This window comes from Miscanthus floridulus, chromosome 10, assembly GCF_019320115.1.
Source record: "Miscanthus floridulus cultivar M001 chromosome 10, ASM1932011v1, whole genome shotgun sequence".
NCBI lineage: Eukaryota > Viridiplantae > Streptophyta > Magnoliopsida > Poales > Poaceae > Miscanthus > Miscanthus floridulus.
The window spans coordinates 43919629-43931988 of NC_089589.1; the positions used below are offsets into that span (position 1 = coordinate 43919629).

General features: G+C 38.9%; 1 protein-coding gene across 1 annotated transcript; it reads left to right on the forward strand.

The window, feature by feature from the left end:
* Positions 1-2353: 2353 nt before the first annotated feature.
* Positions 2354-7242, forward strand: LOC136486544 (uncharacterized). Its single transcript, XM_066483460.1, has 11 exons — positions 2354-2465; positions 3002-3206; positions 3523-3644; positions 3837-3945; positions 4024-4063; positions 4685-4774; positions 5038-5137; positions 5253-5392; positions 5693-5795; positions 5988-6520; positions 6614-7242. Exons 2-11 carry the CDS (start codon positions 3065-3067, stop codon positions 6882-6884), a joined length of 1650 nt encoding a protein of 549 aa, XP_066339557.1. The 5' UTR covers positions 2354-2465; positions 3002-3064; the 3' UTR covers positions 6885-7242.
* Positions 7243-12360: the final 5118 nt, after the last annotated feature.

The window sequence follows — 12360 nt, forward strand, 5'->3', positions numbered from 1 at the left end:
TAAAATAGTGGATCTATCTATCGACTCTCGATTGATTTTGATTTGAGAGAAAAAGATAAAAATAAAACTCCTTACTTCAACATAGCTACAATGTACAGAGAAGCCAAAGCTCCGCTCAATAGGACCTAAGTATTATTATTATTATTATTATTATTATTATTATTATTATTATTATTATTATTATTATTATTATTATTATTATTATTATTATTATTATTATTATTATTATTATTATTATTATTATTATTATTATTATTTGCTGTTTATTTGGTACGGTTGATTTTCTCTGTCATGGTACTTCTAGTTCTGGTTTTCTTTCTAAAGAAATTCTCTCCGCACTATTAGCTCTTGCTCTAGGTTTTTACAAAAAGTGAAGCAAAACTAGCCAGGAAGCTAGGCGGGGACAACAATGTTAGGTGTAGGGATAAAAATGGACAGAAAACCCCTCTCCTATTTCAGTTTTCATATTTTTTGATCGACGGAAATGGGATTGGATTCGGAATAGCCAGGATCTGAAACGGAATCGGTACGTGGACATTAGAAAACAGAGAAATACGGACAGAGAGCCAGAAAATTAAATTAGAATCACATAATCTAATATTCTCAAGTACTCCCTCCGGTTCTCTAAAGCAGGTCGTTTTGAGGTTGTCTTAAGTCAAACATTTTAAACTTTGACTATAAATAACTTCTTTTGGGTTGAGTTTGAAAATATAAAAGTAATGTAAGTAGATTCGTCTCGAAATGTAGCTTCATAAAAGTATATATTGACTATATTTTATAAATATTTTATAGCAAAAAGTTACAGTCAAAGTCATTTCTTAAAGACTGTGTCGAACCGGAGGGAGTATGCATGTATAAAGTCACAAAATATATATATATATATATATATATATATATATATATATATATATAGTTCCGGCTGATTATTATAACACTGTTCATATAAACCGTGGTTTCGTGAGCTGGCCAGCTAGCCCGCCACCGGCCAGCCGATATATATATATATATATATTCTTTTTTTTCCGGCTGATTGTTGTAACACTGTTCATATAAACCGTGGTTTCGTGAGCTGGCCAGCTAGCCCGCCACCGGCCAGCCGATATATATATATATATATATATATATATATATATATATATATATATATATATATATATATAGGGAGAGGCTATTCAGTAGCCAGCTACAGAATAAGTTATTCTGTAGCCACCTCCATTTACCATAATTTTATATACTAATTTACGATAATATCAATATATATTTACTATAGTTGGGTTACTATAACACATAGGGATATTTACCATAACGTTATAGTAAACCACTTAGTAAGGAGTTACTATAATCTTATAAATTAACATAGTAATTATAGTAACTCAAGATGGCTACAGAATAAGTTATTTTGTAGCCAGCTATAGAGTAGTTGTTCTATATATATATATATATATATATATATATATATATATATATATATATATATATATATATATATATATATATATTGTTTGAGTGGACAACTGGGCATTATTTGGTACTAGTACATCAAAGAGCCAGCTGATTGATTATTAAAGAACGAGACATTGATTACTACTAGATCTCAATACAGCCCGGACGTCACCGGCTCAGTCGGCTTGTGGTGTTGTTACGTCTGCGCCAAGAACGGAGAGGAACACCACGGAACTGAAACAAACCTAACCAGGAGTCCTGCTACTAGCACACAGCAAATCGCCAACTCCTGTAGTCCTGTGTTGTCAAAAAAAAAAAAAAAAACTCCTGTAGTCCTGTAGCCGAGTATACTCCAATTGGCCACCATTCCCGTCGGTGGCCGGCCGGCACGGTGAACTGAGCCCTCGTTTAGTTTCACCTTACCTTCTAAAAAGTTGTTATAGTACCTGTCACATCGAATATTTGCAGTCCGTATATGGAGTATTAAATGTAGACGAAAAGAAAAACTAATTTCACAGTTTGGTGGGAAATTATGAGACGAATGTTTTAAGCCTAATTAGTCCATATTTAAACACTATTTGTCAAATAAAAACGAACATACTACAGTAACCCAAAATCCAAATTCCTAGAACTAAACTGGCTGAACACAAGAGAGCACGGCTGTCCTTTTTTTTTCTTCTTCTCTGCAGCGGCTGCGACGGTTGCGGCATCTCCGTTCGCCTGCTATTTCAAGCTGACTTATCAGTATTTTTCTTCTCTAACTAATTAGCCGTACAAATCAAAACACCAGCCGAACCGAGTACACCCCACGGGACACGCGGGCCCCACGCGAGCAGCCGATCAGCATCAACAACAGACTAGTCCTCCCCCCCTCCCCCGCCGTCTTATTCTACTGCTACTACTTGTCTCATCTCTCGGTCAATCCTCCCCCGTCGCTCGTCTCCGGTTGGTCAGCCAGCCAGCCAGCCAGTCTCCGTCTCCCGCCCCGGCTTCCTCCTGCATCCCCGACGTCCCCGCCTGCGGTGAGCGATTCCCGCCCTCGCCCAACTCACTGCGGATCTTTCGGTCGGCCGGCCGGCCGAAATACACCCGTTCTTGAGCGCCGCTCTCTTCTCCCCTGCTCTGTTCTGCATCTGAGCTGAGCCCTGCCTCTACTTCCCTTCCGCGCGGATTGCTTCTTTTTTTTTTGAAGGTCGAGCGGATTGCTTCTCTCTTTTTCTTCCGCCGCAGCCTGCGCCCGTCCGGTCAGACGTGGTTATATTCTTCCGGGCTAAGATTCCCCAGGCTCCACGGCCGCCTTTCCTCCCCGGAGGCGGAGGATCATACGCGTACGCGTACACGCACGAGCATCAGCATAAAGCTCTCGTTTTCTTTCGTATCCGGGACCCCGAAATCCCGAACCTTTTTTTTTTCGGCGGGGAACAAAACAAAGGGGGGAGGGCGGGGCATTAGTTTCTGCGCCTCACATGCTCGATCGATCGATCTGGCGATTTCAATTTCTTTGTTCTTCCGAGAAGTTCCTCGTCTTCATACAGTCGTGGCCTCGTGGGCGTGCTAGGTGGGTGGGCGGAGGAGGAGGAGGAGGTGGAGGTTCCTGGTAGCGCACGCCCGCCCGCCGGCCATGGAGAAGAGGAAGCGGGTCCTGGAGCTGCGGGACCGGCTGGACCGGACGCTGGCGATGCCCGACCTCGCGGAGGAGGCCTCGCTCAGGGCGCTGGTCAAGAAGCAGATCCTGGCGTCGTCCCTGTCCGGCTCCGATCAAGGTGCTTGCTTTGCTCTGCTTACTTCCTCTCTGCTCTGCTCACGTGGTTGATCTATTTCTGAGTGAACATGAGCTTATTAATGGCAGTGATGATTGTACCCCCTTTTTTTTTCTTATCGATCAATGATCCATTCGAGTTTTTTATGGTTTGGTCCGTAAATATCCATCCTAATACTACTACTACTAGAGAAGGTGTTAAAAAGGGGTTGCTACCTGAAGGCTTTGATTGTGGTAGCATATTTGCTGGCCCTATATGTACATGGATGAATGCCTGCTCGCTGTTTCTTGACTAGTGCTTTTTGTGTGTCCTCTTTTAGGCGACATCGATCTCATTGCTGAAACGCGGGCCAGAGAAGTCTCCGAGTTTCTTGAAATGCTGAATACTTCGAGGGATGGGCGACCTTCAAAGGTTCGTGGGGTGCCACAGAAGGAGTGGAAGGTATGCCCCACCGTTTCCCATAATGCAACATTTCACTTCTGTTTGTGATTTCTATATCTTAGATGGTATGTTGCTTCAAAATCGTCTAGCCTGTTCCTCTCCAATTTTGGGGATTGATTAGTTCCTCTTTTAGGTTTCTAAGTAAATGCTTATGAGTGACTGCAGTGATCTTTAACTACTTTTTGTTGGCAGGTGAAGCAAGATACAGACCAATTAAGAGTTATGTACCGTGAGGGTCCAGATGGGACCCCGTTTCACACCCTGCTTGCTGAAGGCTTTGCTGATGGACCTATTGACGTTTGTAAGTAATTTTAACCGTCAGCCAGTCAGATGCTACAGGTTCACATACTCGCAATAAAGCACACTTTTTTTTTCATAGGTACATGTGTGTCGTGGGAATCAGCTCTATACAAAAAATGGTGAGCACAATGTTTTCCTCAAGTTTTGTTAAAAATTTCACATTCTCAGAAAACTACACATGGTATTCTCTAATTATGTTCAACTTTATGTTGCAGAATTAACGTTTGTACATTAAAACATATAGTTTTTTTTTTGTTAATTATGGCATTTAGGAAACAAACCATCTAAATGTTGCAGTTCCAGACATAGATTTATCATTTTTAGTAGACTCTCTAAGCACAAAGTGAACTCACAGGCTTAACCTTTTTCCCCTCACTGTAGCCACATGGTCCACACCACCATACGTCCATACCCACTTCTAGTTAGGACCTGAAGGTGTACTGGTACAACATCTATTTATAGTATTCGATAAAGAGAGCCTAAAGTTCTCTGTTGCCAATAATTATGGACTGAGGTTGATCCCCCACTGACTAAATTGAGGGGTCATGCTAGGGCTTATTAGCTATGCTATTGTTATGACAGTTCCAGTCTCCAACCGTTTCCTTATATGTTTAGGCATCTTGATTCCTTTTCTGATGTTCAACATGCACCTGTGTCGTAATTAAGTATTTTGAGTCAACCTGGGAAAAATAACACAAAAATATAGTCTTTCATGTACTGATGAGGTTGTTTTTCTCCAGGTTTCCACAATACAACCTTCCAACTTTTAGAATTGATCAGTCAGGCTGCTTGAAAAAGGTCCGAATTGGTGAAGAGATTTGTATGGTCAGGTTGGTTGCAGACTACTTGCTTGTTACAGTTTTACTTATACTTAGGAACTAAGCCTAGCTTAGTTGGTGGAGGGCATAGATGTTTTCCCAGACCACCTAAGTTCAAGTCATTGAGGCAAATTTGGGTGCCCATTTCTTCTTCTTAATTCTTAATGAAAAGCCACCAAATTCCTCCTCGGTTGGTCAAGTCTTTTTAGAGTTTTACTTATACTTCAATTTATGGTGGTTGTAGCTAATATGTTTATTCGCTATTTGGAAGAAAGGGTGAAGGTTCCATGGCCAGTTTCAGAGAGAGAGGCTCTTCTACATTATTTTGAATTGGAATATCTTAAAGAAGATGTCGTCATTGTGATAATGAAAACTGTGCGTACATTTTCTTCTGCATTTTTAAGTTCTTTTCTGGGAAACTCTCCCTACAACCTTGATGAATTGTTGCTATATGCCCTAGTTTATTGAGTGCTTATTGACTTGTTTGCAGTTATCAGACTTGGATGGCATAGATGTACGAACTCATGGATTTAGTAGGGATGGAATTCCTGAAGCTGGTGACACGGTTCGAATAGATGTGTTTGGAGGCTTTGTATTGCAAAGGATTACAAAAGAAAGAAGCTTTTTCAGGTGAAGCATATTATAGACCACTCCCTTGGCTATGGAAGGAACCATGCATCTTTAGCTTGAGTATAATTTTACTAGCTTAAGTGAAGTAATAGTAATCAAATGCAATTATTTTGTTTATCAATTTGTTTTTATAAGCCATCTAATTTCACCTTACTGCTTGAACACTATTCACTAAAATTTTCTTTTAGGAATATACTGGTAATGCATTTTTAAGTATTTCTTTTTTCATTCTAGCAATATTCATTTCTCAGCTTTAAAAATATACTGTGTTCATTTTTCTTTAATTAAATCCTTTATCAGGGCAATAGCTAATATGGATATTAAGCTAGATTTTGTTCCACCATGGTTGATCAACTTCATATCAAGGCAACTAATTGGCAGTGGGCATAAGCTGTATCAGAAGGTTAGTGGCTGGTAATATTTTGCACATTTCATGCTATGTTCTCTACATAGATTCCCCTGGACCACAGTGTGTGGTGGGGTGGTAAATCAGTGCATAGGGAAATATTGCATGCTAATTGATGAGCATGACAGCATGAGATTCTAAATAAACACTAATAACCTGCTGAAGCACTTCTATTGGAATGTCATGCAGGCAGTCAGTACTGTGGCCACTCATGATGATGACTACAGGAAAGCTTTGAGAGGCCCACTCTATGTCAGGATCCGTGAATACCAGGATTCTGATGACAAGGCAAAGGTGACCGCAGCAGAGGAAAATGCTACTGAGGTGCCCCCTGCTAATGCCACTATACAAAATCATTTGTCACTAACAAATACCATATCGAATAGTGAGATTATTGAGGAGGAGACTGAACAGAACACATCCATCAATGTGGATAATCTTCCTACTAGCCATCCGTGTGAACCAGTTGAGCAAGCACAACAGGTCGAAAATAAACCTTATATCAGTCCTGAGGTAGAGCGTGCATTGTGCATATTGGACACTGCTATTGCAGCTCTCAAAGGCGATAAGGCTGGAAATGTTACCACGCTACAAAATTTGCTCAGTTATGATGCAACTTTGGAAGAGAGTACTGCTGGTTTGAGAACTTCACAAACAAACATTCTTAATGCAGACAATCTTCTGAACGGCCATCCTATTACCACAGTGCCACAAGACTCCAGGTCAGCATGAAAGATTATTGATTTCTTTTGTGGTACATTTACATTTCAGTTAGTGGACCATTTGTGATCCAACCTATGTTGTCCTTGATGTAGAGATACCCGACAAGCACATTCATTGGCCAGTGAGAAAATTAGCAATAGTGCAGAAGACGCCATTGACAAAAATTCTCTGAAAAATTCGACAGCTTCTACCGTAACAAAGACTATGTCAATGACATTGCGAAGTGCAATAAGGGTGCATGGTGAAGAGAGCCTAGACACTAATGGCTTCCATCAGAATGGTTCCGGCAACAACAAAGAGTCAAAAACAGCAAGGAAGACCAAGAGATGGCTCTGCTGCTTAACCCCTACCACCATTGGATGATGGGACCCATCATAAGACTTCATTCAAAGCTAAGTTGCTGATTTTTTAGTGTACAATAGCAGATAGTAAATTATAGAAATTTAGCGCTTCATCGGTTACACGATGTGGGTTCAGATGACAAGTCAGGAGGCTGCTTCTTGCTGTCGTAGCTCGTAGATAATATCTTGATAAATGTAAAGTTGTATTGTTGTAAACAATATGTAATTCTTTTCATGAGGGCCCTGATTTGGGTTCCGGGTATGTAAGTACAGATACTACTGTCGACACGCAGGGTAAGATTAGTTCCTTCCAGTTAGAGAAGGAATTGCAGTGACATTCAGTGAACTCTCGGAGATGTGCATCATAATTTTCCAGCCAACATTGTGAGTTTGTGGTATTTGTCGTGGGCAGTAGTCTCTATGGTGATTCGAAAAAAAAAAGTCTCTACAGTATCAAGCCAATGTGTTTGGATGTTGATGTCAGGCAAATTAAGTAAACCTGCAGTTTTTTTAGTAGTAACTAAGACAAAGTTGGCTAGAAAGGCTACTTCAAATGTTTGGTTTGGTAGGTACTGCAATTCTCCAAACAAGTTCATATATGCTACTTTCGTATACTCAATACTAATAGGCTAATAGCACAATTTGGGTCAACTTTTTATTCTGTTCTAATACCGAAATGGTCATTTTAAGTACTTATACCAGAATGATCTTTAAAATGCAAAATTGACCATCAGTGTACCCTGCAACATCAACAACATTGCGAGTGTTGCGAGCGCGGCGGTGGCTCCGTTGCGACATCAACTCTGAAGCCATTGGGTCCCGTGGTTCCTGGCGAAGGTGAGGGGAGATGCCAGGAATGGTGAGCACATTACTCAATACAACGGTTTCCAAAGAATACTTTGTTCCCAGCGGAGACCACTGCTGTAAGAGCAAGGTCAATAATAGAGGCAAGTGCTTGGCTATAAGTAAGTTATAAGAGCCAAGTTATACAATAGGTGTCTCCTATTTGTCTTTAAAAAAAATTATCTTTCCTATTCCTCTTCACAACACTTGCTACTTGGACCCACTAATGCATATTCTTTCGTGTCCAGCTTGGTGCTTGCATGAGATCTAAGCTCTCATCTCTCTTCTCTCCTCCACGTCAGCAAGGGGCGGATCCAACGGTGGGGCGGGAGGGGGGGGGGGGGGGGGGCTCAAGACCCCCCTACCCATACCGAAACAGTGGAACCTCCTGTGGAGCCCTCATGAATTTTTAAGTAAAGTTCTATAGTGTAGGGGAGCTGAGACTTAAGATCGAGCAGCAGTGTTGTTCAGACCCCTGAAATATTTCCTGGATCCACCGCTGACGTCAGCATTAGCTTCGCTATAAGCCCATTATTGTACTTGCTCTAAGGTGTTCTCTGTGCCTGAATACTTTGTGTAGAATCTGTGGCAGCAACCTTGAAGCGTTCTCTGATGATTCCATCTAACCACGAGGTCTCGAAAGTAAGGGGCTAAAAATTAGCCCATCAAAATGGAATTAACATGGGCTAATGGACTCCAAACCACCATTAGCTCTTATTAGCCCAGAATTAGCACTCATTTAGCCTTTCTATTTGGTATTAACAATATGGGCTAATTGTTAGCCCATTGGACCCAAACATGCCCTAACACTAATGCAGAATCACGACCAGACTAACTGATTCTAGTTTTGTGGTACCATAGTTTTCAGAAACTGTCATCTAAACGTGCCCTAAGAGAGGTGGGGGGGGGGGGGGGGGGGGGCTAACAATGAGCCCTTGTTTTTAAGAAAGGCTAAATGTGCGCTAATTTTGGGATAATAAATTGGTGGCTAGAGTCCATTAGCTCTTACTAGCCTAAAATTAGCCCATGTTTTTTTACAAAGTGAGCTAATTTTTTATTGCCAGCTTTTTTTAGTGCGCCTATTTATTGCCAACTGCATGGGTGACAGGAATTTATTGTGTCACCACTTCCTCCTGACTTTGTTATGTATTGCTTTTATTTTGTTGGCCCAACGACAGGCCCATGATGAAAAACTAGTGAAGGAAAAAATCTATTCTACCTTTGTTAACTAGTGACGTGGTTTGGTTTTCTTTCTTAAACTTTAACTAGATATCTCACCCCTTAAACTCCTAAAACCATATTCAAGTTACCTCCCGGTCCTAGTTCGAAGGTGGTTTCGTCCTTTTTAGTTAAAAATCTAATAAGTACTTGATAAGGTTTTAAAATCATGGAAAATGTCTATATGATCCTAAAAGTTCGATAAAAAGTTCTAGATATAGATTGAGATACAAAAATCCAAATAAAATATTTGGAGCTCATGAAAATATTTCTAAAGGCTTTAGAAAATAGATTTAGCTCTAGAAAAATAAGAAAAATGTTAAAAAAGTTTAAGGAAGTCCCCAAAACATTATAATTGATTTCTAAATGGGTTTTGAAAACTCTCAATAATAAAAAAACATAAAGCACAACCAACACACATGCAACATCATTAAGAAAGTGTTTTTTGAATTTATGACAAAAACATAAAACATTTGTTTCAAAAAAACCAAAAACATAAAACACAACCAGTATGAATGCAACATACTTAAGAAAAACAAAAGGCACAACCAAATTTTAGAAAAGCAAATTTGGGCCTTTTTTGGTCTCTTGTTTTGCCTATATTTTCATGATGATTTTTTCCCAAAAAGATGCATGTTATAACTTCAGAAAGTGGTTTTCAAATTTATGATAAACTATCCCAACTAAATATATTCATCATCATCAGCACTAAACAAAATATGTTTGAGATTAAAAAAATGTTGTAGCATTTACTATAAATAAAAATGTTTTAGCCTAATGGAAAAAATTCAAAAAAAAATGTTGTAGCATTTACTATAAAAATGTCTTAGTCTAATGGGAAAAATTTCTATCTTGACAAGAAAAATATTCATCTTAATGTTTAAAAAAAATCAAATTTAGGACTTATGAGGAAATATTTCATCTTACTACGTAAAAAACTTCTAGCTTCTGAAAATTGTAGCTTAAGTAATTTTTTTCTAGAAATATATCTATTCTGTTGGATAAATGTGAAAGATCGATGTTCCCTCGATAAGATTAAATGGTTTGTAGGCTTGTAGCTTCAAGGCATAAGGCCGGGTTATTCTGACCTGGGTCAACGTAATCCCAGTCCACAGCTTCCCTAAAGCTAAATGGGTCAACCCATTAGTAGAAGTCATCAAACATGTACTGGCTTTCCTAAAAAAAAATCAAACATGTACTGGCCACTAGAGTAGAATTGCTCTCCTTCCACGGCAACATGTTTGTTTGTTTCTTTGGAGCAAAATTCATCGTGAGTCCCTAAATTTGGGTGGGGTGTCATCCAGATCCCTAAACTTCTAAAGTGATATATGTCGGTCCCTAAACATGGTAGACAGTGTCATTCAGGTCTCTAAACTTTTAGGATGATCACCGCAGGTTCCTAGCTAAACTTGGCTGGCGGTGTCATCCCAGTCCCTGAACTTTTAAGGTGATCACCGTAGGCTCCTAAACTTGGCAAGTGGTATCATACCTGTCCAAATATGGTCTCACCTACTCTATGAGCTGGCGTGGCATGCTGACTGTACGTTAGACATGGATCCAACATATGTCAATTAATCAATCATTATTTATATAATATTTATCATGAAAATATAAATTATATAAAATAATTTACATAAGCCCAAAATAAATTAAAGTATTAAAATAATTTACTACAACAAATATATTAGGTTTAAACTAAAATAGTAAAATTAATTTAGTATTTATGTATCATTAATAGTATTAAAATAATATTAAAATTCCTATAGTATTAAAAGTTTTCTCTATTAAAAGTTACTTGTAATTTTAGTATTATTTTAAAAATTTTAATAATATATTATAAAAGTACTTTTCTATGTTATTAATACTATAATACTATTACTTTTAATAGTAGTATTATAGTATTAGAACTTTTAATAGTATTATAGTATTAAAAGTTTTAATAATAATGTTATAGTATTAATAACAAGTTACTTCTATAATATTACTATTAAAATTTTTAAAATAATACTAAAATTAGAAGTAACTTTTAATAGAGAAAACTTTTAATACTATAGGTAGCTTTTAATATTATTACATTTGGAGAGGGATGACACCGCTTGTCAAGTTTAGGGACCTACGGTGATCACCTTGGAAGTTTAGGGACCGGGATGACACCGCCAGCTAAGTTTAGGGACCTGCGGTGATCACCTTAAAAGTTTAGGGACCTGGATGACATCGTCTGTCAAGTTTAGGAACCCACAGATATCACTTTAGAAGTTGAGGGACCTGTATGACACTGCCGGTCAAGTTCAGGGACCGGTGGTGAATTTTGCTCTTTCCTTTGGATAAAAGTTTAGTCCTATCACATCAAATCTTTGATACTAATTTAGAGTATTAAACATAGGCTAATTACAAAACTAATTGCATAGTTTGAGACTAATTTACGAGATGAATCTATTAAACCTAATTAGTTCATTATAATTTGACAGTGTGGTGCTACATTAAACATGTGCTAATCATAGATTAATTAGGCTTAACAGATTCATCTTGCTAATTAGTCTATTCCTGTGCAATTAGTTTTATAATTAGCTCATGTTTAGTTCTCCTAGTTAGTATCAAATGACCGATGTGGTATGGACTAAACTTTAGTGCTGGATCCATTGCTGCGGTTTCCAAAGAATCTTTGGTCTTTCTTTGGTTTATTATTAAGGGAAGGAACGAAGTTGTTTCGTTTTTTCGATAAAGTGTCGTCAAGTTCGTAGGTGGGTTTGTATTTGCCGTCAAGTAGATTCGATTCTAGAGGCTAGATGCCGAGATGCGAGACGGTGGTCCTTGAGACCTTAAACATGGCTGGACCTGGATTGCTTGCAAGATAGATGACCAGGAAGAAAACCGACGACGACTCCTGTACCAGTCATGTTTCTACTACTTTCTATACTGCGAGAAAAGCATCGTCTTGACGTTGACGAGTTGACCGGGGTGAAGAAGGGTGCACTCGATCGGTTCCACACACACGCATGACATGTCTATTCCAACTTGCGATCCTTTTTTGGTAAAATACTAGATAAATGTCCGTGGTTTATTATCATCAAGCGAAAAGGAAGGTAAAGTGTAGTCAAGTTCGTTGGCGGGTGGGGTTGTCTTTGTATCGCCGCGAGACAGTGGTCCTTGGATCCATCCATGTCCAGTGGCCCATTGGATATGTAGCTGCGGCCAATACAAACTGGCCAAACACGGCTGGACCTGGACTGCTAGCTTGCTAGACGACCAGGAAGGAAACCGACGTACGACTCCTGTACCAGGTGGGGTTGGGATTTGGTGATTAAAATTTAGGAGGTGTGTTGGGAAGATGTTGTATAGGGTGTTCGGATACTAAAAACAAATTACATAATTCGTTAGTACTCCACTAGACGAATTTTTAAGGCTAATTCATCTGTCATTAGCACATACTTACTGTA

What these genes read in the sequence shown, in the direction of transcription:
- LOC136486544 (XM_066483460.1), top strand. Translation starts at nt 3,065, where the DNA reads ATGGAGAAGAGGAAGCGGGTCCTGGAGCTGCGGGACCGGCTGGACCGG. An exon ending in TGATGGACCTATTGACGTTT is followed by an intron (nt 3,946 to 4,023) that starts GTAAGTAATTTT and finishes TTTTTTTCATAG; the next exon opens with GTACATGTGTGTCGTGGGAA. An exon ending in GAAGAGATTTGTATGGTCAG is followed by an intron (nt 4,775 to 5,037) that starts GTTGGTTGCAGA and finishes TTTGGAAGAAAG; the next exon opens with GGTGAAGGTTCCATGGCCAG.